Source organism: Dermacentor andersoni, chromosome 11 (assembly GCF_023375885.2).
Source record: "Dermacentor andersoni chromosome 11, qqDerAnde1_hic_scaffold, whole genome shotgun sequence".
Lineage (NCBI taxonomy): Eukaryota > Metazoa > Arthropoda > Arachnida > Ixodida > Ixodidae > Dermacentor > Dermacentor andersoni.
The window spans coordinates 72,602,814-72,627,821 of NC_092824.1; the positions used below are offsets into that span (position 1 = coordinate 72,602,814).

At 45.8% G+C, this 25,008-nt stretch overlaps 1 protein-coding gene and 1 pseudogene across 1 annotated transcript in view; one reads left to right on the plus strand and one right to left on the minus strand.

The window, feature by feature from the left end:
• Positions 1-25,008, minus strand: part of LOC126518290 (solute carrier family 2, facilitated glucose transporter member 8-like) — a 74,713-nt gene that overhangs the window by 14,035 nt on the left and 35,670 nt on the right. Inside the window, exons 4-7 of the mRNA XM_072285210.1 lie at positions 24,209-24,423; positions 19,121-19,379; positions 11,164-11,385; positions 426-660 (exon numbers count right to left, since the gene is read on the minus strand). Of these exons, the coding sequence (XP_072141311.1) occupies positions 426-660; positions 11,164-11,385; positions 19,121-19,379; positions 24,209-24,423 (931 nt within the window). The remainder of the gene's footprint in view (positions 1-425; positions 661-11,163; positions 11,386-19,120; positions 19,380-24,208; positions 24,424-25,008) is intronic.
• On the plus strand, positions 15,483-17,223 carry LOC140214246 (uncharacterized; annotated as a pseudogene).

Sequence of the window (25,008 nt, forward strand, 5' to 3'; positions counted from 1 at the left end):
TCACTCACTCACTCACTCACTCACTCACTCACTCACTCGACATTAGATAGATAGATAGATAGATAGATAGATAGATAGATAGATAGATAGATAGATAGATAGATAGATAGATAGATAGATAGATAGATAGATAGATTATTATACCCTATTATACTAGATTTACTGAGCACGGGTTGATGGGCTGGTTAGTTCGACTTACTGCGACTGCATCGCAGGACGGACAAAGGACACAAGAACGTGTGTGGCGCGAATTCTCAGTTCTTGAGTTCTTCACCATTCTTGCGTTGCTGCCTTAGTACTTGAATTTAGCAGCACTGCGAAGAACTGCGGGTAGCCAAAACACGCCGAAGACCGCCTCTGCGGCGTCAGCCGCAGTATCAGGTCGCTTAGGGACTCTAAACGCAAGCAACGAATGAATCACTGACACAAACAGCGCAGGACGCGCATGCCCCTTGCCTGCAGGCTGGCGACGATGATGGAGCAGTCTGCAGTGCTGATTGAGATGCCGCTTTGGATGGACAGAGAATGAGCGTAGAAGATGATCGTGTTGATGCCCGAGAACTGCTGGATAAAGTGAGCATGCGTGGCCAGCAGGACGTGGGCAAAGCGCGTGGGGGCATGGGCGAACACCTGCTCGATTGCAAAGAACTCTTCGTCCACCTGCGCAGAAGGCAACCGAAGTTGAAGTAATCCGTTGAAATGGCTATAAAAGTGCGTAAGTTGTAGCTCGGGCGACACGAGCAGCTACGTGGGCTTTTTTGCTAGGTCATCTCGAAAACATCTTCCAGCGTATTTTCTAGTCTCATGGGCCTTCTGCGGTAATTTGAATGCTCCGGAGAGTCGACGTTGCAGCACTTTAAAACTAGCGACCATCGGGCCGCTGAACGAGTAGCAGCATCACTGACGACCGAACAAGCCGGCACGTGTGCCGGAAGATCAACATAGGCGGCTCCCATAGGCCTAATTCGTTAAAGTGGCTACAAATGTGGCTAAGTTGTGGCGCAGACGACGGGAACTGCTATGTGGCCTTCTTGAGTGGATCATCGGCGTTTGTATTTTCTTCTAAAGCGACGATGGACACACTTGCGCTGAACCAACCTCGCGAGGTGTAAAGAAGTTAAAAGGCGCAGCTTAGATTGCGTTAGGAGCATGGTAAAGTGCGTCGTAATATCCTAAAGCTTGTAATCAATGCCCATAGATGCCAGACGCATATGACAAACCGTGGAGACGAGACTGTGCAGGAACTGAGCAGACTTGGTGTAGATACTGGGACCGCATTTTACGGCATTTCACTTGCGGTAATACTATCGCTTTCGTGAGATCGCGCGCGACTTAGCACCGTGTGCGTCGGTGTATACTTGTGAACGCGCTGCTCCAATTACGCCGAGCGTACTGTCGTGGCAAGGTGCCAGCAACACTGTTGACCGCAGGCGCCGACCTGTCCGTGGTGCCGAGTCACTAAAAATTTTGTGAAAGTGAAAGGATGCAAGAAAGTAATGAACCCAGTAAACCATTACCACGTTACACTGGCGGAGAGTGCGGGCGTCACAGAAGCCAAAAGGGAGCCTTCTTAAAATTTGTCAAATGAACTCCTCAAGGCAGGATTTCTAACTCTGCAATGACTTCAGCTCCAGCGAATGACTGCGTTCAGATGTCGATGTGACCCTTGGCAAGTTCGCTCTCATACGATGCTGTTCTTAAGGCCTATACCGGATTTGCTTAACTCTGCCAGACTTCGCAATTCTTGCAAATCTGCCTGTTGTTCGTTCAGCTGACTTCGACCATTTTTCCACAAGCATAAGCGTCGGTTACTCCCCTCTTTGCTTCCTCCATTATTTTAAAACTTGTAGATCTTCATCCATGCTAATTGCATTCAACTTCTTTGTCGTCGCAGCTTCGCATGCTGGTTAGTTTAATATTTCGTATCTAACAATCAAGTTTATACATTTCACGAAAGCTTGTCGGAAATTGCCTCGCTGACAGTTTCCGAGATGTATTTGGGTTGAGAATGTTGTGGCAAACCGTTCAGGATACTTCCACTTGAAAAGTGGAGTAAACGCACCGAAGAAAGAGAGTACGTTCAGAATGGCGTTATGATCGGTGTCACTTGCACGGTGATGATGATGATTAGGTTGATGATGATAATTTATTGACATCGCCTTTGAAACGGGGCGATGAAAAAATAATCCCCTCGCCTTCTTGAGTTATTCAGGTATGCGATACACGCTTTTCATTGTGGCATTTTTGTATACATCTTCCTAATCGTTTCTTTCCCTTCAAAATGTACCCATGTCTGTCGCAGATCATGTCGTATCAACCTCTTCCCTGCATTTTTTCCACACATACTCTAGACATCTCTTGCTTATCTTGACTACCCACCAGTTCACTCTTCCGTCCACTCTCGTCCGCTTTTGGAAGGTGTACCTCACCCACGGGCCTCACTGGGGGAATTTCTTCAGATATAATTGACATGCGCTGAGTGGTCTCCGGATTTTTGCTACAGCGTATAGATACTTCATCTTGTTTTCAGCATTTGCTCCGGTTTGTTGGTAGCCTTAGTCAACCAGCTGGAGACTGAAATAGCGATGCACTGCCCGTGTGTTGTCCTGCCAGATATTCCCTTCTAATTTCTTTCATCCCATTTTGGTAAATCTCAATGGCCTTTCTTGTTTCCAATCTTCGCATCCAATTCGTTGCCTCTGTTTCTGCCACTGTCTTTTTGACAGGCCCTAGTTGTTTGTTTACCCTTTCAATTACGCTACACTTCGTTGCCAACTTTCTTGACCTCTTCCTCCTTTCTGTGCCCACGCTTTTCAGGCGCAGACAATCGTGCCACTTTAGCCGCCCATTTATTTTCATCCATGTTCCTGAGTCTTTCTTCAAAACTAATTTTGTTATGCGCTTCTCTTACTTCAAAAGAGGTGCAACACATGTCACCCTGCACTGGCTCATTTGTTTTACCTTGGGCGCTCATAACAAACCGCCCTACCGATCTTTGGTAAACTTCCAATACACAAAAAAGGAATTTGATTTCATGCACACAGTGATGTTTGAGAACGTCAGCGCTGGCACCATTACCCCTTTTCATATTGCAGGTACCACATGTAACAAGCATGTGACGTCTCCTCGGGCATAATCTTCGTTGGCCAGCCAGGCTGCATGGCCTGCCAGGCTTGGTAGGCAACATTGGTCACGGCACCAATAAACACCGACGAGCACAGCTGCTCGGCAGTCAGACGTCGTTCATCACCACCAGGCTGCGGAGCGTCGGTCTAACAGAGGGTGCCTCGAGTCCTCCCTTGTTCACGAACCCGGGCGGATCATGACACCACCTCATATTTACTGTAGCCCTAAAGTTCTCTATGCCTCATTATGATACTATATCATTCGTAGCGCCATCTATGAATGGACGGCAAAAAGTCGGTTTTCCCAACACTATGCGTTATGGGCGGTGAACACAGATCACATTTTTGATGCAACCACAACTGCCACGTGCGTAAAAACTGAGGCAGATTGAAATTTATAATACAGCGAAAAAACTGCAACGCCTACCTTAGACAATACTTCTTTTTTTATTATATGGGCACTTGAGGCGCATTACTGTCCTCGCCGTCATCGTGATAGTCTGTATAAAGTCCAAGGGTGACAACATCCTCGCCGTGCTCCATATGCTGTATGTGCGAGCGAAAGCGCGCGAAGGCGAGCCAACGATGGCAGCTCACTCTCGCGCGCGCAAGGCAGGAAAGTTGGGAGGAAGCACGCTGTATTCTATAACGCGCTGGGCACCTTGAGATAGGAGAGAGTGGGGTTCTATCTCCGGCGGCAGCTGCTTATGGTGCGCAGCTCGAGGCCGCGCGGGCCCTATCTAGAAAGCGATCTGCGATTATTGCAGTTTAGACGCGGTGGGGGCTCATTGCTTCGTATTCGCTTAGGTCTCGCCGTTTAGATCGCGTTGAAGCGAAAAGCCAGCACGAAGGTCGATTCGCCCGCTGCAGCTGCCGCTCTTCCTCAGGCCAGCATTCTGACAGCGAGTGTCCGCGCTCACCAAGTGAGATGTGTTTGTGTCTGCGCGCGCGTGGCACCACGCTTGTTAATTTAGTTATTAAGAGAATGCTTACGAGCTTATACGGCGGATAAGACCACTATCCTTACTTCGTATAACTGTCTACTAATTTGCTATCGCACTCGATGCTTGGCCTTTCTGGCGAAACTGCGACTTGTTTTATAAGCTTTGTCGGTATTCGTGATTTGATTATAACCTCAACGACGGTAACCTGCCGTTGGCCGCAACAACTAGAACCTGCCGATGTCGCGTCTTCCTGGTACAAAGCGCCGCCCGCACGTGCACTAAAAAAATTATGGGGTTTTACGTGCCAAAACCACTTTCTGATTATGAGGCACGCCGTAGTGGAGGACTCCGGAAATTTCGACCACCTGGGGTTCTTTAACATGCTCCTAAATCTAAGTACACGGGTGCTTTCGCATTTCGCCCCCATCGAAATGCGACCGCCGTGGCCGGGATTCGATCCCGCGACCTCATGCTCAGCAGCCCAACACCATAGCCACTGAGCAACCACGGCGGGTCGCACGTGCACTGGGAAATGGTGCTTCAGGAAAGGTATGCCATGTGCGTAAACATTTTGCAGTACGCGGGCAAATAAAATAAATGTACCGTCGTTAGTGACTGATGTTCTGGCTTTGACATTAGAAATGTCATTTCGTTTCCAGTTCTCCTTAAATTGTCCTTGGCACGTGGCCACCAACTTTATGGTATGAACAGCATAGCGTTAGCGTCAACGCACGCATACTATTTCTAGCAGACTCGGCGAAATCGCGCTGCGACTTTTCCGTCTACTTGGATAGGTGAATAACAGTGCGTGTCAGGGCCGTCGCTCCGAAAGCAAAATCCGGTAGGCTGTATCAGGAACGCAGCCGAGGCAGAGTACGTGAAACATCCTGCGCGTGCTGCAGAGGGCGTATGGGCACAAGGATGCAGGAATGACAGTAACGAAAAACCCACGTTACGTTTGTTTCCACATTAGAAAGCTTACACGTGTGTCTTATGTTACGGCTAGTGAGGACCTACGCTCGAATTTCGGAATCGTGTACGCTCCCTATACTTAGTGCGCCCGTTTGCTTTGCAGAGGCTGCGGGCACTAGCTGGATGGATGGATGTTATGAGCTTCCCCTTTGGAAGGGGTCGGTGGGTTGCGCCACCAAGCTCTTGCTATTACACTGCCTAATGTCCTACCAAGGTTAAACAATAAAAAAACAACACTATGAACTACCACACCCAAATTTTCTGATCCCCTAGTGCGAACTCTGCTTTTGTCGTTCCCTACTTTTCTTCCACCAATCCTCCAATCGCCTCTTACTAATGCCTATTGCAGACATGTTTACTTTACCACTGCTCCCGCTGAACCCAATGGCTTCAAGGAGGCCAGTGGTGCCTAAATAGACCGCTGGGTAGACGTCTTCACATTCTAATAAAACATGCTCCATAGTTTCCCTAGCTCTACCGCAGCAAGCACATGCCTCTTCTTCCGTCTTATATCTCGCTTTATAGGTGCGTGTTCTAAGGCATCCCGATCTCGCTTCGAAAAGTAATGAGCTTCTCTTTGAGTTATCATAAATTGTTTCTTTCCTGATTTCTTTTTTTCCTCTTAAGTAGTTACTCATGGCAGGTTTTTTTTCCATTGCCGCCACCCATGAGATTATTTCAGCCTCTCTGACTTTCCGCTTGACCTTCTTTGTTGCTGTGTTGCCCACCCTACAGGCCGCATACTTGCTGATAAGCTTCCTAGTTCTTTTCCTCCACTGTGAATCAACTCCACTCCACTCTCCCAGCCCAATCACTTTCTTCCATATTCCTCAGCCGTTCTTCATACTAAATTTTACTGCGAGCTTCCCTCACTTCAAAACTAGTCCAGCCCATAACCCCCTGCACAGCTTCATTTGTAGTCTTCCCGTGAGCGCCCAATGCGAGGCGACCCACTGACCTTTGGTTCCCGTCGAGTCCTGATTGTACCTCTGATTTTACCCCTGATACCCTGATTGTACCCCTGATAGCTAGGGTAAAGAAACGGCCGCCCCCTACCGGTGGCCCTCGAGACTGCCCGGCACCGCTCGAACCGAACAAGCGTGACATTTCTCCAACAAACTGCACACTTTTAGGCCTGATAACTCCGGATGAGTAACATTTTGAGTTTGATAAACTGCGTCTACTTTGGCGTAGTGAGCTCTTTGGAACGTGACCACTCCTCCTAGAATCGACACAGTTGCTCCAGAGCTACGCGTCTCTGAACACCGTGCACGAGATTTATTTTAGCTTTGATTGCGTCATGCGTGGCCAAACAATGGTGCAATCAGCGCACGCGACATATGTACGATTGAGTAATTGTTTCTCCCCTCTACAAAACGAGGCCGAACTAAAGCGCATGATCACTATTCAAGCATTAAACGTTTACATGCCTCACTAATGTTGCATCCATGGCGAGCAGTGCGATGATCTGCATGGGAAGGAAGATGAGTGACAGGAAACTTACTTCCCTTGTAGATGGGCGCGCTGCTAGCCAAGGATGCAAAATTACCAATATACCAGTTGAGCCAGCCTTGCGAGTAATCCTCGCATTAAAAAAAATGCTTATGTCATCACTAGTAGGGGTACCCCGATCTAATCTCGAAACCATGCTCGCTGCCTACTCATAGTTGGGCCGCCATGGTGAAAGGTGTTGGGTGCGCATCCCTCCGCATTGCTCTCCGAGTCTGCTCACGCTATTGCTGTACTTTACGTGTCGAACACGGGGGCGCCATAACCCAGCAAGCTAGACATTTCTGCAAGAAATCGCATATTTGTAGGTCTTTCGCATTCGTAGGTAAGTGCATACTGCACACTAGTTTGGAGTTTGGTAGATTACGCCTCCCACGGCCTGAGTGAGCTGTCTCAAACGCGCGCAATCGTGCAAGGAACGACAAACGTATTGCTGTCGCGATACGCCTCTGCAACCCGAGACTAAATTTAGTTCCGACTGAATCGCAGGCGACAAAGCCCTAATCAAGTGATGGCTTGCTTCCTCTACCCAACGACATTTTATTTATTTTAGTCATTCATTTATGCCTCACAAGCCCCGATAGCATTGAATGAGGGCGGCGTATCAATAGAAATACAGTTCAGAAATAATAAACTAGAGTAACGGTACAGCATACGCGGTAAAAGGCAAAAGCAATACAAGGTTGATTCAAAACGGGCATAAATACATATTATATAATATATGGGGTTTTACGTGCCAAAACCACTTTCTGATTATGAGGCACGCCGTAGTGGAGGACTCCGGAAATTTCGACCACCTGGGGTTCTTTAACGTGCACCTAAATCTAAGTACACGGGTGTTTTCGCATTTCGCCCCCATCGAAGCATAAATACATATTAGCATGAAGATTAAAACAACAAAACAAATACGAGTATAGCAAAACGTGATAACCAAATACAAGTGAAGCCGTAGTAAAAAATAAAACAAGATTTAGAACTACTGAAAGAGTGGTACAACAGAAAAGAACATTTACAACAATGCTAAAACGATAAATGCAGGCAGAGGTGGTTTTTGAACTCTCAAGGGTCAGAAAAAGAGGTAAGTTATCAGGAGGATCGTTCCAGAGCTTAATTGCTCTAGGTAATGCAGATGAATTGAATGATTGAGTTTTTCCATATATGCGATTAAAGCAGATATGATTATGTAAGCGCCGAGAAGATCGCGGAACCGATTTTCAGAGACAAAAATGAAGTATGGGCGGGAGAATATTTATGAATTTAACACAAAAGTGAAATAGAACGACGATTTTCAAGTTTCTGCATACCATTAAGGCTTTTAAGCTGGGAGACACTGGCGAAGAGACTACAACTGCTAGAAATGAACAGGTCAGCTCTATTTTGAATGGATTCAAGCATTTCAATGACCTATTTTTGATGGGGAGACCAAATAAATGAGAACAATTCCAACTGTGGACAAATAAATGTTAGATAACCTAGTTTTCGAGCGGAGTTATGCGAGTTTCGCAGGTTTCGGAGTATCAAACCTAGTGTATTCGATGCTTTGTTGCAGATTGTTGAAAAGTGAAAAGACCATGAAAGATTTGATGTGAACAGAATTCCCAGATATTTGTACGACATAGCTTTGGTGAGGAACGTGTTAATAGAGACGCGTCGTGGTTGCTCAGTGGCTATGGTGTTAGGCTGCTGAGCACAAGGTCGCGGGATCGAATCCCGGCCACGGCGGCCGCATTTCGATGGGGGCGAAATGCGAAAACACCCGTGTACTTAGATTTAGGTGCACGTTAAAGAACCCCAGGTGGTCGAAATTTCCGGAGTCCTCCACTACGTCGTGCCTCATAATCAGAGAGTGGTTTTGGCACCTAAAACCCCATAATTTAATTTATTAATAGTCCTGGAAATAAGAAATGTCGTGCTTATGCCTAAAAGTCAATCATATATATATATATATATATATATATATATATATATATATATATATATACACACATTTAGTGAGGTTTAATATTATGTGCCAGTTTATACACCAATCAACAATAGTGTTAAGAATATTTTGAAATGCCAGGTGGTCAGTCACAGAAGTGATATTATGGTAAACACCACAGGCATGTGCTAAAGAACGTAAACGGAATGAAATGTTATTTGGAAGGTCGGTAATGTAAATCAGAAAATGTAAGGGTCCAAGCACCCTTCCCTTTCGTACACGAAATGTTACGTACGTCACATAGTGCGGAAGAAAAGCCATTGACAACAGTGACTTGCTGCAATTAGAGAAAATTAGGAATACAGGATAATGCGAGAGAAACAAGATAAAGCGTAGATAATTTAGTAAACAGCTGGCTGTGTGTAACTCTGTCAAATGCTTTTGAGAAATCTAAAAACATATAATCTCTTTACAGATTTTCATCCATGTCAAAATGCAGTTGTGTAGTAAATTCATATGACCGGGTATCACACGAGTACCCTTTCCTAAAGCCATGCTGATTTGACTAGAAAAAAAGTAATTTCATCTAAGATGGTAGTAGATGTGAGAACGGATATTATGTTCAAGTAACTTGCAGCACATGCATGTTAATGAATGTTAATGTTAATCAGTTTTTGTTGCCGGTTTTGAAGACATAAATGACCTTGGGTATTTTTCCAGTCGGTTGGCAGCTATCCTGATAATAACGCTTGCTCAACCTATGGCAATATCTGGCTAAAAATTGAAATGGGGTTTTTAAGAATTTTCGTTGTCCACTCCGGTAGATGAGGATAAGGTTGTTAGAGATCCAACACCCCCTCAGGACTGCTCCCCATGGGCTCCATGAATGCGTGGTCGCAATCAGGAACAATTTGCATACTAAAATGATCTTTCTTTGTAAGCATGTACGCAAAAAGTCTGTTAAACGCAGTCGGACTTTCAATGTCAGTAAACGGTAAGCCATCAGTATTGCGCAGTCATACGGGGCCCTGTTTGTTTTCGGGAGATATAATTTGCCAAAACTACTTAGGATTAGTTTGCAATAGCGACGGAAGATCGCGTGTAAAATATTTCTTTTTGGCAGTGATAATAGCAGAACAGCATGTTGTGAGACACTGTTTATACTTATCCAGCAGAGGTGGAGAGGAATCAGATTTAGCTTTTCCGTACAGGCACTACTTTTTAATCTGCGATCAATGTAAGGCCTTGTTGAACCATTGTTTAGCTTTATCATTAGATATTGTAATGAGAGGAATATGCTTCTCTATCCGCCCAGACAGTTTGTGTTTGAAAAGCAAGCAGTTATCTTCAGTAGATTGTTGGTTTCTTAGTGAAAAAAATACTTAATTGAAACGTGTGGTAACTCGCGTTAATTTCAGCATATGTTGCTTTACTATTATCTCGAGTCCTTTTACATGTTATACCTGCGAACAAGGAACTAGGATACCAAACTGCAATGTCTTATGATCGCTAAATCCATCAAGATACACAACCGGCCCTGTAGTTTCAGGAGCAGCGGTTATAACTAAATCTAGTCTGTTAGAACCATGGGTCTTCTGGCTATTCACTTCAAAAAGGTAGAAATATAGAGTTAGGTTAATGAGTTCGGTTGCAGCAGGACTAGATGAAGATAAGTTAGCCCAGTCTGCTCTAGGGAGACTGAAATTACCAAACAAGTAGATATCACTCGGCGAACAATAGTCAACAGTGGGAGAAATGCTCGACCGGAGATAATGAATGAAAGAAATCCCACAGTCGGGGTCGGTAACACACCTCAATAAGTAAATTCGAAGACCTAGTCTTGCATGCAGTCCACAATAATTCGAGAATAGAGTTGAGGCGATAGCGATGGATGGTAACGTGCTTCTAATAGCAAGAAGTGCCACACAGCTTTGCTGGTCATTCTCCTCCCTATCTATAGAATGGAATGGCTCATGATTGCCTTTCTATTCCTTTTCTGGCCACTAAAACTGCCCATGTTTTGTTCCCACAGCCCGATCAATACGTCAGCTTCTTCGTCCGTCCTATTGGTTCGGTTGTTGGGACTTGGCCTTTTTTTTTACCACGTGGAGTACACAAACAAACGCGCTGACAAGAGCTGCACGTGAACATCCTGCGCACGACAAAAGACCACTGTGCAAGAAATGCATGCTCTCCCCACGTGACTTTTGTATGCTTCACAGGTTGCCGACCTTTAGCGCAGCATCACACTCTGGACCAAGCCTTCTGTTCTCAAAGTTTGCTTACAATAAATCAAAATGCATCTGCTCGTAGAAGTACCGCTTGCTGTTGAAAGTTATGCATAGATGTTTTCTTACAGATTTAAAAGTTTCAAACGCTTTCGTTATACTTAGAAATGCGTACCCTCGACGCCGTAGCTTCGCATAGCTACAGCGTCGAGAGTACGCATTTTCCAGTCGAATGAGTCCTTGCAAACGCATTGAATAACAATTCCATCAAGGCGAATGGGATCAGATTTGTCCGTACGGCATCGCGCCAATGACAATGACACGGGTATTACTTGTTTTTGTTGCACGCCGTTTTATCGAGTGAACCCCTCAAACCTATCTTAAGTTTGTTTCGCGCTAAAATAATATACCAGTAAAAAAATACGCGTTTAAGCCACGTGTTCCTGCCTATGGAACACACCTACCTTCCCGCTGGAACCGCGTAACTTCCAGAGAACCTCTAGGACGTCCAGCCTGCGGCCACTGATCATGAGCCAACGCGGAGATTCGACCGAGTACTGGTTCAGAGCAGCCAGCAGGACGGCGCCTGCCAAACAGGCTACAGCGAGCAGTTGCCACTCCAAGAAGCGTCCCAGCGTGTAAGAGTACAGAATACCGACGGTGATGGCAAGCTGGAGCAGGCCACCCTGGAAAGCGATATATAGCTTATAGAGAGAAAGAGCTCGGAAATGCAACTGCAACGAAAAATTTTGGACTGCGTAGAAAGCCTAGTTTAACACAGCGCAGATACGAGTCAGCCTCCGTGAAAGAAGCTCATGTTTGAAATATGAGCGAAAGCGGCAAGAAACGTTCGCACAAAATGGCCGCTTTCGATACCTAAACAAACAAAGAAACAAGCAAACAAAGGGAAAAGAAAGGAAATGCTCTCATTACCGTTCGCCGCAAGTGAGGCGTAACCTTGGACGCGTGGCTCATCGGCATGACCTCCGAGATAAGGCGGCGCCCGCGGTGGCCGGTGGCAGGCTACAAAATCTCGGAGGCGCCGTACTGGGAGTGACGTCATAGCGACAACTACCAGGTGCATGCGTTGTCTGCTTATGTGCTCCTTAGAGACTGGTAACAAGAACGTCGCGAGGTACTTAATCGTGTTTTGCGGGCGTTCTTTAACGTTTGGAAAAAAAGAAAGAAACCTTACGTAGCAGGTATTCAGCCACAAAAAGTTCGGTAAGGAATTTTTCATGATGGCCTACAAATTTCTCATTGCCAAGTTTTCTCTGATTCTAATTTTGACAAGTTAATTAGGAATAACTAATAACATGTTAAGAATATCCAAGCAATATTCTGACTTCCTCCAAACGATGGCAAACGTTACCTTGCCTCTGTACAGGTACGTAGCACTCGCACTTCTTTTTTAAATGTTAGGATACGTTGCTTGGAACATCCTGTACAAGTACAACAGAAAATCCGATGTCATGGGGACACAGACATCTGACTACTCCCCCATCAGGCATTCAAAAAGGGGCTCAACATGATCTAACAGTGGATACCGGGTCACTGCGGAATTTCGAGAAATGCCAGTGTGCATGACGCTGCCCGATCGGCTCACGGCGGTGCCCATTTTATACCAATACCACTGTCGAGAACAGATGCTGCCACAAGGCTTTGCTCCTTCGCATGCGAGCTTACGTATGCTGTCTCCTGTACAATCTGTCTCCACAGATTTTATTCACGTCTACAACTCTGTCTTCCGCGAGGGTTACCACGAGCGGAAGCAACACTTCTGTGCCGCCTGTGGCTTCGCGTGGCAATTCACGAACGCCTATTACTTGCGCATTCGAATGGCCGAGAGCTCTGCTTGCGACAACTGTGGCTGCGAAGAGACGATCAAGCACCTTCTCTGTGACTCTCCCCGCTACAATATGGCAAATGCTCGCGACTACAGCGCTCGAAAAACTGGACGATCACCCCTTTTCACAGAGGAAGAAATTGTAGGACACTGGTCCAGGCGGGTTTCGGCACTCAAGGTCTTAAGAGTAACACTCAAGTTCTTCAGGGCTTGTGAACTGTGCGACAAAAAAAAAGTTCTAGGGCGTAGCATAACGTCATTGTGCGAATTTTTCTCGCCTTAATTTTTGTCTTTCACCATTTATTCCCTTTACCGCCCAGTATATGGTAGCCACAGCTACTTCCACTGGCTAACCTCCCTGTCTTTCCTTCCCTTTTGTTTCTCTCTCTCTCTCTCTCCCCACGTCACGGCCAGTCTGCAGCACGCATCTGGCGTATGGGCAGGCGTGCGCTCCGTACCGGCCGTGGCCGTATGCGTTCGAACACTGACGTGGATCGGGCAATGCATTACTTATCATGTTCGAGAAAGCCCAGAGTTTCATGTACGAAGCCTGGGTCAACAGCCCAGTCGCCCACCAGAGCTTCGCCAATAGACACATGGTCCTTTACACAGACCGCTCCTCGATTTTATCCTGGACGCAGGTCTTCACAGTTTCATTTAAGTGTGCCGCACGAATTACATTGCGCAATAAGAAAAAAAAAACATACAGTCTGAGCAACACATTAAACAGTCGCACGTCTGCTGTTGAGAAAATCGTCCCGTTTTCGTCGTAGCCCAAGCTGCTGGCGCCGGTCGACCTCGTAGGAAGCACCCGGTACACACACCGGAACACTGGACACAAGAACGTGCGCACATTCTCTCCAAAGCGCAATCTTCTCCATTTTGTAATATTCGCGCCAATGCGGAGCAATAAACAAAACGACTATATTCAGCCTATATGCTAAAGGAAACGTGATAGTAGCCGGCAAGCGTGGTAATCGGTGGTAGCCGCCATGGTAATTAGAACGCGCATGCGTACAGAGTAACTCAAATAATTGTATGTTACGGCAGGATATGACGTGTCCCACGGAGCTGAAGGTCTCTGCGTTTTTAGCGGCCCAACGTTTAAAAGCTTGAATGCCAGGTCGCGGTAAACGGAGGAGGCCATATTTTTCTTTATGACGACTCTATCGCTCAAGGCTGCTGTTTTCGCCATTGACGTTGCCACGTGTGGTCTCTGAACGCTAGCGATCGACAGCGTTGCTGAAATCTGCACATACGAGGCCGGCAGATGGTTTTCTGTCGAGCGTCATCAATTTATAACGGCTGTCGACGTAAGCGTCGGTGGGACCCACTTTTTAAATTTTAGATAGGTCGCGACGAGTGTGCACAGAGGCCCGTAATTCAGGACGTACAGTCGAGCGCGATTTGAAGGTTATCGCGCGAGCGTCAACCAGCCCAGCACTCCAGGCACCTGGCGGCCGGTTTCGGGACAGGAAAAATCATGATTTCGCACTCTTCTCTCCCTCGTTCGCTGTTACATACAACAACCATCACCCCGCGACAAACTCACCGCCCTTTCTCTCTATTCTAAGCTTTCCATTTGTTGCGATAAAGAGTGGACTTGGTTACCTCGTATCTTCGCGGGCTTAAGCTAATGTTCTTGGTCACCCATTCTTCCTGGCTCAGCAGCAATGACGTTACATAGGCTAGATACAGCTTCGTAACGTCCAATTTCAGATAATACCGAAGAATACGTCGTGCGCACTACGATCACTGCCTGTTCGCAGAACCAAAAAAAAAAAAAAGGAAAGAAACTGATAGCCCAGCAGGGAGTGACGGCTGCTGAAGGAACAGCAAAAAGAGTGAGGGAAGCATGCCTGATACCTCCCTCGCCTTGGCAGAGAATTCTGGGCCATGGCGCTGTTCGCGTTCCCGGTCGACGCTCGCGCGATAACCTTCAAATCGCGCTCGACTGTACGTTTCAATAAATGGAGCTTGAGGAGCCTCTTAGCTATCCGCAAATGTTTACATAAGCTGCTTTTACAATTTTGAGGACGCGTGCATTCAGCTATATTCATCTAAAAAGAGGTCCAATCTTTCGACCTTAACTTGTCCGCAAACCATAATAATCATCACTCCTGTGTGCCTTCCCTTTCTTTAAGAGGAAGCTTTAGCTCGGGTGCTCGTATCTCAATACATGTAAAAGGAGAATTCGTTTTTCTCGGCAACCACTGCACCAAATTTGACGAGGTTTGCTGCATTTAAAAGAAAAACTTAAAATCTAGTGACTGTTGGTTTCGATTTTCCGAGTTCGGTCGTAAATTTTTTATTAAAAATTGGCAAAAATTGAAAATTTTCAAAAAACAAAACTATCAAGTTTACAACTTTGTAACTCAACCACTAAAAATGATAATACAATTCTGTGAATTGCATCTAATAATACATCTAAAGCGGACAAAATTGATTTGTTACACATGAATTTAAAAAAAAAATATTCATAGGGAAATACAACTTTTGCGAAACCGTTGTAACCAACGTAACAAATTGACGTAAGATGTAAAATGACATATTGAATTTGTCCGCTTTGAATGATCTAATGGATGCCATTTACAGAACCGCGATATCAGTTTTTGATGCAGAGCTATGAATTTGTAAACTTCGTGCTTCTATTTTTTGCAAACGGTCAAATATTTGAAAATCGGTTTAAGAAAATTCAAGCCCTAAATCGAAATTCCGCTTCCAACAGTCACTAGAATTTAACTGTCTCTTTCAAATGCAACAAATTTCATCAAAATCGGTGCAGGGGTTATCTCATAAAAACGTTTTTGCGTTTTTACATGTATTTGAATAGGCCGCGTCGGAGTTGGGCCCGAGCTAAAGCTTCCTGTTAATACTGCACGCTTGGTGCTCTACGAACAGCATTCTACCGATTGTGGGGCTAGGGCCTACGCGTATGTAAGAGATTTCTTGACTAATCGCCAGGCCTTCCTTCGGATTGAGGGCGAGGAATACGGCCCTTACATGATGGGAACACGGGGTACCCCTCAGGGAGCGGTGTTATCACCGCTCCTGTTCTACATAGCTATGATGCGCCTCCCAAGCCAACTGGCCCGGGTGGAAGGCATTCAACACGCGTTATATGCAGATGACATTACAATTTGGACCACTGAGGGGAGCCTGGGGGACATGGAGGCCCGCCTTCAGCAGGCCGCTTCCATAGTCGATGCGTATGCTATGGACTGTGGGCTCCAATGCGCTCCAGCGAAATCAGAGCTTCTGCATGTCAGAGCGAACCCAAAGGATAGGACAGCAATTCACATCTCTCTGTCGGGAGGTCCTATTAGAGAGGTGGAGGAGCTCCGTATTCTGGGCCTTTTCATTCACCACAGACTCAGACCGGACTCCACCATTGTGAAACTCAAGAGAGTAGGCGAACAGGTAGGGCGTATGATCCGCCGCGTTTCCAACAAGCGGGGCGGTCTGCGGGGCAGGGACGCGCTTCGGCTCGTCTATGCCTTCGTGACTAGCCGGATCCTCTACGCCGTGCCATATCTCCGCACTACTAAGCAAGACGAGGCGCGAATAGACGCCATCATCCGCAAGGCAACTAAGCGAGCCCTGGATCTCCCGGTGGCTACCTCTAATGCCAAACTGAAGGCATTGGGGGTGCTAAACTCCTACCAGGAGCTGAGGGAGGTCCACCTCGTGAACCAGTACACCCGGCTCATGCAGACGGCCCCTGGGCGCCGCCTGCTAAACCGCTTACACATCCAACACGACTGCACTCCAGAGGAGACGGAGCGTATCCCAGTACTGTGGCGCCATATGCTCAGGGTCTCCCCACTCCCCCGTAACATGGACACCGACATGCACGAAAACAGACGACAAGCGCGGGCTCGGGCTCTTGAGAGACAACACGGCTCCCGACCCGGTGTATATTATGTAGACGTAGCAGGGCCGTCGCCCACGGGATTTTACACGGCCGCTGTTGTTCACCAGGAAATGCACGTCGATGGACTCTCTTTTTGAGCCCCGAATTCAATGCGAGCCGAGGAAGTAGCGATAGCGCTTGCTGCCGCCCACGCCAATTCGAGAATCATCATTACGGACTCCCGAAAAGCATGTGATCATTACTTGGCTGGGGAGATCTCCCCCTTAGCTGCTTGCATTCTAAGACGGACTGCCACTGATCCAACACCGAAAAGAATCATTTGGGCTCCTGGCCATCAGGGCGTACGAGGTAATGAGGCCGCTGACGCGGCTGCCCGAGCGCTTACTTACCGGGCTCCTCATCCCAGCTCTTCTGGCTCGGAGACTAACCAGCCGCTGCTGCGATTCAGGGAAATAATAACGCATTATAGCGACAACCACCGCCTTTTCCCAGCCCCTGCCAAGGGGCTGAGTAAGACGGAGGAGCGAACTTTAAGGCGCCTGCAGACAGGTACTCTGCTCTGTCCTACAATCTTAAAGCATTACGATCCTAACACGGATGGGCGATGCCCGCACTGTGGGGAGACCTGTGATATCTTCCACATGGTGTGGGCATGTACTCAAAATCCCCACCTCCCCCCTTCCCCTACCCCTTCCAGAGAGGCATGGGAGACTGCCCTCCTCAACTGCTCCTCGCTTGAGTCCCAAAGGGCTCTGGTGAAACGGGCGAGAGACGGGGCATTGTCATGCGATGTCCCGGACTAGGGACGCCGACCAATTACGGGGCCACTCTGTGGCTCCCAAACTCTCTTGCAGCAATTAAAAGTTTTCACCACCACCACCTACGAACAGCAAGGACGCTCTCAGCGTTGCGTAGAATTCTTAACAGGAAAGTAGTGGGAGCAGAGTTTTCAAGAAAGGAAGCGCTATCCAGACACATGGCGGTTATTGTTTGGGGACAAGAAATACAGCGAGGAGAGTAAGCATTCTTTTTTACATAGTGCAAGTATACAGATTCCTTAGTCTTCAACGACTTGAGCTTTTTTTCGCCTAGTTGCAGCCTCTACCAAGGCTAATACTTATTTATACTGCCTATTGAGCGTCCATTGACGTTTCACTATGAAGTTGATAGAATGAGCCCGCAAAATGACGCTCACCTAATGACCACGGCAGACTTACTGCACAGGCACGCTTAGAAGTTTATGGACTAAAATAGACCACAGTAGAACAGACTACTTTACTAATAAGTATGTAGGAGGGAATATTATTACATGAGGGCTCTACAGACACGCTGTAGATATAAATTTATTGAAAAAAGGTAAAGTTGGGTATGTAGACGTGTAACTTCCGCAAACAAAACCAACAGTAGTCGAGACAAAGCATAGGGCCATAACTACACAAAATTTATACTGACATTCTATAGGTGTTTGATTACGCAAAGAAATATAAAATGCCTGCTTATTATCCAGGTATTTTCTTTTACATACAAGCATGCATCATACTGTCCCAAATACTAAACCATGCTTCCAGGTTGGGGGTGATAAGTATTGTTCGGGATAAAAAATTACATATGTGCGAAACACTGATCTGGATAGCAGCCGCTAATTCATGGAATAAAATATTCAACATATTTATTCTTATGTGTATACAAAAAAAGTAAACATACCCTTACTGTAACACCCTTCTACATATTTTCGACTTTTGTGGAACATCGGTCTGCCGAGGTAAGGCAAAATTATGTGAAAGTAGCTTCAGCTTGTAGCTGAAAGCCAAGGGAAGATCAGGAATAGGCTTTCTTCTGTGTCAATGTCGCTAAGCGCTGTGATTCCCATACCATGGAAAGCATTCTGCGGTGTCTCGACTCAGCACGAAGTGTTACGTTTGTAGCTAGACGACTGAGGCGGCACATGGTACGGACAAGCAAAAGAAAGAAAAAGGCGCACATTCCAAGGCTTTTTCATGAAGTATACTGAACGCCACGATGTCTGCAATGATCCGGAAACCTAGTGCTTTGTTTTCATCGATCATCGGGTTACAAATTGGAGGCGAATACCAGTGAACCGACAGAGTAAGCGACCACGTGGCATTTCACTTTGAGAAATCGTCTCGAGAAAGCGACTTACACAACTCATTAAGATTGGGAACGGCAACCTTCTGACAAGCTCTTGCAGAAAAACTGTGTACTGCAGGCACTATTTTATAGACAAAACGCACTAAACGAAAGTTTTATTGGGAGGCAATGCCATTCCGCAACATCAACTGCATTACCTAGAAATGTGCACGATACACCCGTGCCAAATCACCGTGCCACGATAACTAATTAACAAAATTATTTGCCTGGTAGTGCGCAATTCTTAATTGGGGTACTGGCGCTAAGCAATAAACTCGGCATCGATTCCGCATATGGGACGTGTTCACTAAGACGGAACGTAAATATTTAGCAGGAATCTTGTGTTTAGCTTCAGCGCTGGCGTCCTAAAAAATCTGTAGGGAAAAGCGTTGACATTCACGTTGACACGAAAGAGCAATTCATATTTTTCTAAGTGACGATAAATTTTAACTGACAGCACGACTATGACATTGCCCCATCTAGAGCTCTGCACTTCACAGATGAGTCCCACCCGTAGCTCATCTGTGAGGCTACGCTGTGCCCCATCGAATACCATGGATCCTCGCTGAGCAGGCAAGGAAACCTCGGCGATGTAGGCGGGTACGCAAAGGGACACCATTCCCGTGGCGATGCCCGTCACGAAGCGGCCAAACAAGACGGTGACGATGAAGGCGTTGGCGAAGATTATGACGTATCCCGCCACGTAAACCACGGCGCTGAGAAGCAGGGTGAACCGGCGTCCCATTGCTTGACTGACGAGTGCGCCAAGTACAGTGCCGAGAACAGCGCCGATCGGCAGCAGGAAGATGAACCTGTTGTCCCCCACGGCACGTTGAGCAAACGTACACCCATGAACAGAAAAATAAAACATATGCCCGTTGAAACAGGTCTTAAACGAAACTCTTTCACAGAGTTTCAAATAAATTGTATGCGGACACAAAGACGTCATGCACTATTTTATAACTGCCCACGTTCTTGACCCATCGAGACAGTGTTGTGTCGTTTGGTCTCGTGATAATCCGCACGTGATTGCTCGCCTTCTGGGCTGCCTTTTCCGGCACAGCGAACATACGGGGCCGCCGTGCCCGACAGCAAGACGCGGAGACTCCGTCACACGGCCCACGCGATGCGCGTGACCCACGCGACCTCGGATTGCACTGTATCGGGGATCGGCCCATTTTATTCGGTCAAAAACCAACCAGCAGGCTCTACGAACCACGGGAAGGAAGGGAAAGACAGCATTGTTTAATAAAGAAGAAGAAAAAGAAGAAGAAGAAGAAAAAGAAGAAGAAAAAGAAGAAGAAAAAGAAGAAGAAGAAGAAGAAGAAAAAGAAAAAAAGAAGAAGAAGAAGAAGAAGAAGAAGTAGTAGTTGTAGTAGTAGTAGTAGTAGTAGTAGTAGTAGTAGTAGTAGTAGTAGTAGTAATAAACAACTTTATTTCGGAAAACCGTCGGTTTCCTATGAGGAGATGACTGTCAGGCCGTGCCTAGTCGCGACCTCCTCAGCGCGTTTGTGGCCCGGCTTTGGGCGTCCAGCCTGGTAGTAATAAAGGAATTACGCATATTCAGGTGCATATCTGCTGCAGTGACTATATTTACTTACAACTTGTCTCACTGAGTAATTCCAGAGAGGACGGGGTCGGTCCCGAGCACAACTGTATGGGTAGTGCAGATGGTTAAACAAGCCGATTTGTGCGGGTAGTGCAAATGATTAAATAAGCCGATTTGTTATGCCTGTGCTATCCTGTACTGGACTATGTGGCAAAAAAAAAAAATAGCAGGCGGCGTAAATAAAGTCTGGGAGAGCTCGCAATGTAAGCTCCGTCTAAGAAGGTACGGGGCTAGCTGGCTTGACCCTTTCCAAGCTGAAGACACAGTAAAATTGACTGAGTGACTGATGTATTAATTGATTCACTTATTTTGTTAAAATTGAGCACTACAGTTACTACGTAAATGCAGAGATATAGACAGGAATCCCACCCCCAAGTAAGCAAGCGAGTAAGTGAGCGGCTTTCCTATCAAGTTATTTGCATTTTCCTGCAAAACTAGCGCTAACGCTTACCCTGTACACGTCCATGAGGAAGGCTACAGTTGGTTGATTAAAGCGACGATTACTGGTCACTGGTGCACGCGAGCCTTACAGGCAAGTGTCAACGAAGTACAGTCGTCCACAAATGTTTAAGGGACACGGGAGCTGCGAAAAGCTGAATTCTCGTGACACCTGGCATGGAATGCCTTGAATTTTCAACATGTTCTTGGTATTTGGGACAGACACATGCGATGCATTAAACTAGAAGCGCCGCGCTATATGGAGAGGCGAAATTCACTTTTGGGTCCTGGAACTCGTGTTCCGCAAACATTTGGGACCTACCGTACGTACCTACGCGCATCAGCGTACTAATGCGATAAATGTAGGGAAGAAAACTCATTGCTTTTAAAGTAACGGTTACTCGTGACGTGCGAATTCGGGCATAAATTTTGAGCATCACAATATCGAAAAACACATATACCCAATATCAAATAATTTCACTTGAACATGTGGGGGTGCCCTAAAATTCCCGTATGTTCCGATACATCCCTAGTCCTGGGTTAGATACCTGGTTCCGGCACAAAAAGAAATAGGATGTAGGAAAATAGGCTTCTGCAGGGTTTATTCACACCGAGCACTACGCCATCCAAACATGGCGAACGCAACGTTCCTATGCAGTAAAACAGTATGTGTATAAAAATTCTTCTTAGGCGAGTTGGTTGATCTGTATGGAAGCAATTTTGGCGCGATGAAACATGGACAAAGAATAGGACAGGACACCACGAGCGCCCGTTGTGCTAAGACACCACGAGAGCCCGATGTTGCAACTGGAGCAAGCAGGATTGGAGAGAATGTAAAATGAAATATCCTGGTTTATTAGCTTTGTGAATTCCACGGTACACTGCGGCGAGAAGATCTTCTAGCTCTACTATATAAACCGGCAACATCCAAGGCGTGCGACCGCCCTAAAAAGTGGACCAAAAATGTTTTTGTTGCTTTATTCAGCTTCGTTCTCGTTGACATTTTTCAGTCAGCAATTGAAATATTCATGTTGCATGATACAAGTGCATTTGGGCTCTTCCTAGATGTTTTAACTTGGCAAGCACAGCGCATGTACAGTAGAAACCGATGAGGGCGGAATAATTTTGTCCACTGAAAATTTCATTTCGTCAACTTGCCTGCATCTTCAGGATCATGAAAAGCGTATGGCTGTAGAACCGTTTACAAATTTTTAGCTCTTCAAGCAATTTTTCTCAATTGTACAGAAAGTGCACTCAATGTTACAACACTCTACAGGAACACTATATATATATATATATATATATATATATATATATATATATATATATATATATATATATATATATATATATATATATATATATATATATATATATATATATATATATATATATATATATATATATATATATATATATTATTGGGGCAAGAGTTCTGGTGTTGATAATGAGTGCACTTGCAAATGAGCCAAAAAAGCGTCCATGGCGTAATGATTTCAATGTCGGGCCTCTGTGCTGGATGTTCTGTGTTGGAATCCTCCCAGCAGGTTCATTTATTAATGTTTACTTAATGATTTATGAAATATCACTGTGTTGAAAATGACCAATTTACAATGTCTAAGAGGCGCTTAAAGCCAGAAAGGCGAAGTTTAGGCAAATCGAGGTACTTTCCATAATTGCCATGCTGACTGAACCACCCTGATTGCAGCCTCCGTAGACATTAGCGCCAGGGTTCCTTCTAGTAATTATGTTAAGAAACTATATATTGGGTGGTTTCTTAGCTTACCTCTCGGTACGCAGGTGTCAGCACATGCCATTGCACTGATTTGCTTTGCTTTCTCATATAGGGTGCGAGAGTTTTGAGGCACGAACATTGAAAATGTATGGGAAGGTAGACATATAAAGTTCTGCTGCAAAACATTCTTAAACGCAACGAAATAAGTAAACCCGCTGACACTAAAACACTTCAGACATAGTGTTGAAACTTGCAGCACATGACTATCAAGAGTGTTCCAGAATGTGTGTGATACGTTTTATATAATGTTAGTTTCATGATATGGTTTTGTTGTTTAAGCACTAACTTGGGGGAACAATTGCGTAAAAATCCCCTGAAGAGGGTAGAAACGCGGTTTCTGTGATGATGTATTAATGTCTTGATGCTAATTTCCGATGAAGGCGCGTAGGTAAGAAAAGAACGAATAGAAGTGAAGGGCCTGTTTCAAGAGCAAGATGCACTGATAATACAATATTATCTTTTTCTTTTTTGTGTGGCTGTTGCGCTCACAAGTCATGAATAAATTATTTACTGCATCCGTGTTTGTTTGGAGAAATTATTTAGGAATACTTGAAACTATGGCAGATTATTGTACTGGCTTGAACAAAGAATGAAGGAAAGAAACAGAAATCGGGAGTGGGCTTTACTCTGCGTTACCACGCTGCCTAATTTATTAACGATTATTCCAGAATTTATTCGTTGATCCGTTAAAGAATTATTTCATTGCTATAAGAAAGGTCTTAAACGTGATATATAGTTCTTTTAAATTTCCACAGGTAAACAGTTCAAGGCTGCACTGTATAAAATGCTGCCAAGCATAAACAGATTCAGGCCAAAACAAAACATTGTCCAACGATGTTTTCTGCTTGTGACAAATGCAACCATCTCCAGTGGAATTTATTTGACATCTCATGCTTGCCGGTACTGTTATGAAGAATAGTTTGGGCAACTGACGACTGTGTAGATAACTTATTTTTTCTCAGCTTTCCACTATTCCATCAACGTCTCACTTTTTAGTATCATTACACATTCAGTGAGGCTTCGACTGGGGCTGTTTCGTATGACATCGTTCTGTTCACTGTGCCATACTGTTCCCAGAAGGAACAGACGAACCGAAACAGACACACACGTGCGCAAATTGCGCACACGTGGGCTTGTTTCATTTATTTTGTGCTTTGTGGGAACAGTGTGACGGAAGAAACAGAACGGCGTCGACACTCATTATCGCCGTCCTTCCCCGTCCCTCATTCCCAGTGCAGATAAGCCCGCTAGAGCTAGCTATAGAACAAATCAACCGTTCCGCCTTTGTGTAAATAAGTTCCCACATCCATTTTGTGTTCTAGCCGATGTACTGCGCTTCATAAGCACACAGCCCTCTTGCAACACAGCTCAGTGCATATATACGAATTCTGGAATTTTCACGCGCCAAAAACTACTGATTTCAATTTGAGGCATTCCCCATTGGGGAACTACGGACTAATTTGGATCACGTGGGTTTCTTGAACGGGCGCCTGAACCTAAGTAAACGAGCGTTCTTTTTTTTTTTCATTTCATTCCCATCGATATATGCGGCCGGCGCGGCCAGGATTAAACCCGCGAGGTCGAGCTAAAAAAAGCAACGCCACAGCCATCGGGCTGACGCGGCAGGCGTCTCAGCTCCTGTGAGTGTGCGAGAATCGCTCGACGGTAACAAGAAGCCCGCGTTGAAGAGCGCCAGAGAGAGAGAGAGATAATTTAATTGAAAGAAGGCAGAGAGGTGGTCCTGAGCTAAGGTGCTCTAGCCTGCTACTAGAGTTCAGCTGGATAAAGCAATAGCTCACCAGGCGGAGCTAGTGGCGGAGTGCACGGTGGTGCCGTCTTTCTCAAGCGCGGCCCAGTCGCTGCTCGCTGCCGGCGAAGTGTAGCCCAGCGTCATTCCCATGCACAGAGAACCGGACCACGCACTCGCCAGAGTCAGCAGGAAAGGCCCGGAGAGATGGCGTCTGTGCGATTCACTCTGAGAGTCGCTGGCCTGGAATGGCATCTCAGCCTCTTGCTGTATTGGATCACAGTAAACTACCAGTACCCAGTACGTGGCACTGAGGAAGAAGTACGCAGTAAGAGGAGAAAAATAGCACAAGTAAGTCAAAGTATTACAGATAAATAGTAAAGATAGAATCAATACTCAACACAATAAATGAAAACGACTTGTAAATTAAAGTGCAGGCAAATAAATTTATTACGGAGGCTTTCAAGAAAAAAAAAGGTAAAAAATACTTCAAGCTATGGCTCGTACCCACTGTTGAGAATTGGCCAATGGTTGGCATAATCTGCAGTGCACTGAAAATGTCATATCTGTAATGATGAAAACCATGCGGCACTGCAGCGGCTAAGATTTTGGGTTATCATACAGGAAACATCGCACGCGTGAAATACGACACATGAAATCTTGCTGTGATAAAGAAATTACACTCCTAAATAAATGGAGACTGTCCTTTAAAGAAACTCAAGCCAGTAACTTAGTACGCACGTACGCACCCTATACTCCCCTCTGATAAACACAGGAACCCGGTATGTCTCAGGCATCAGCATGAGGAAGATGTCATTTCATTAGCCGCAGTGGACGCTTGTCACGCCTGAA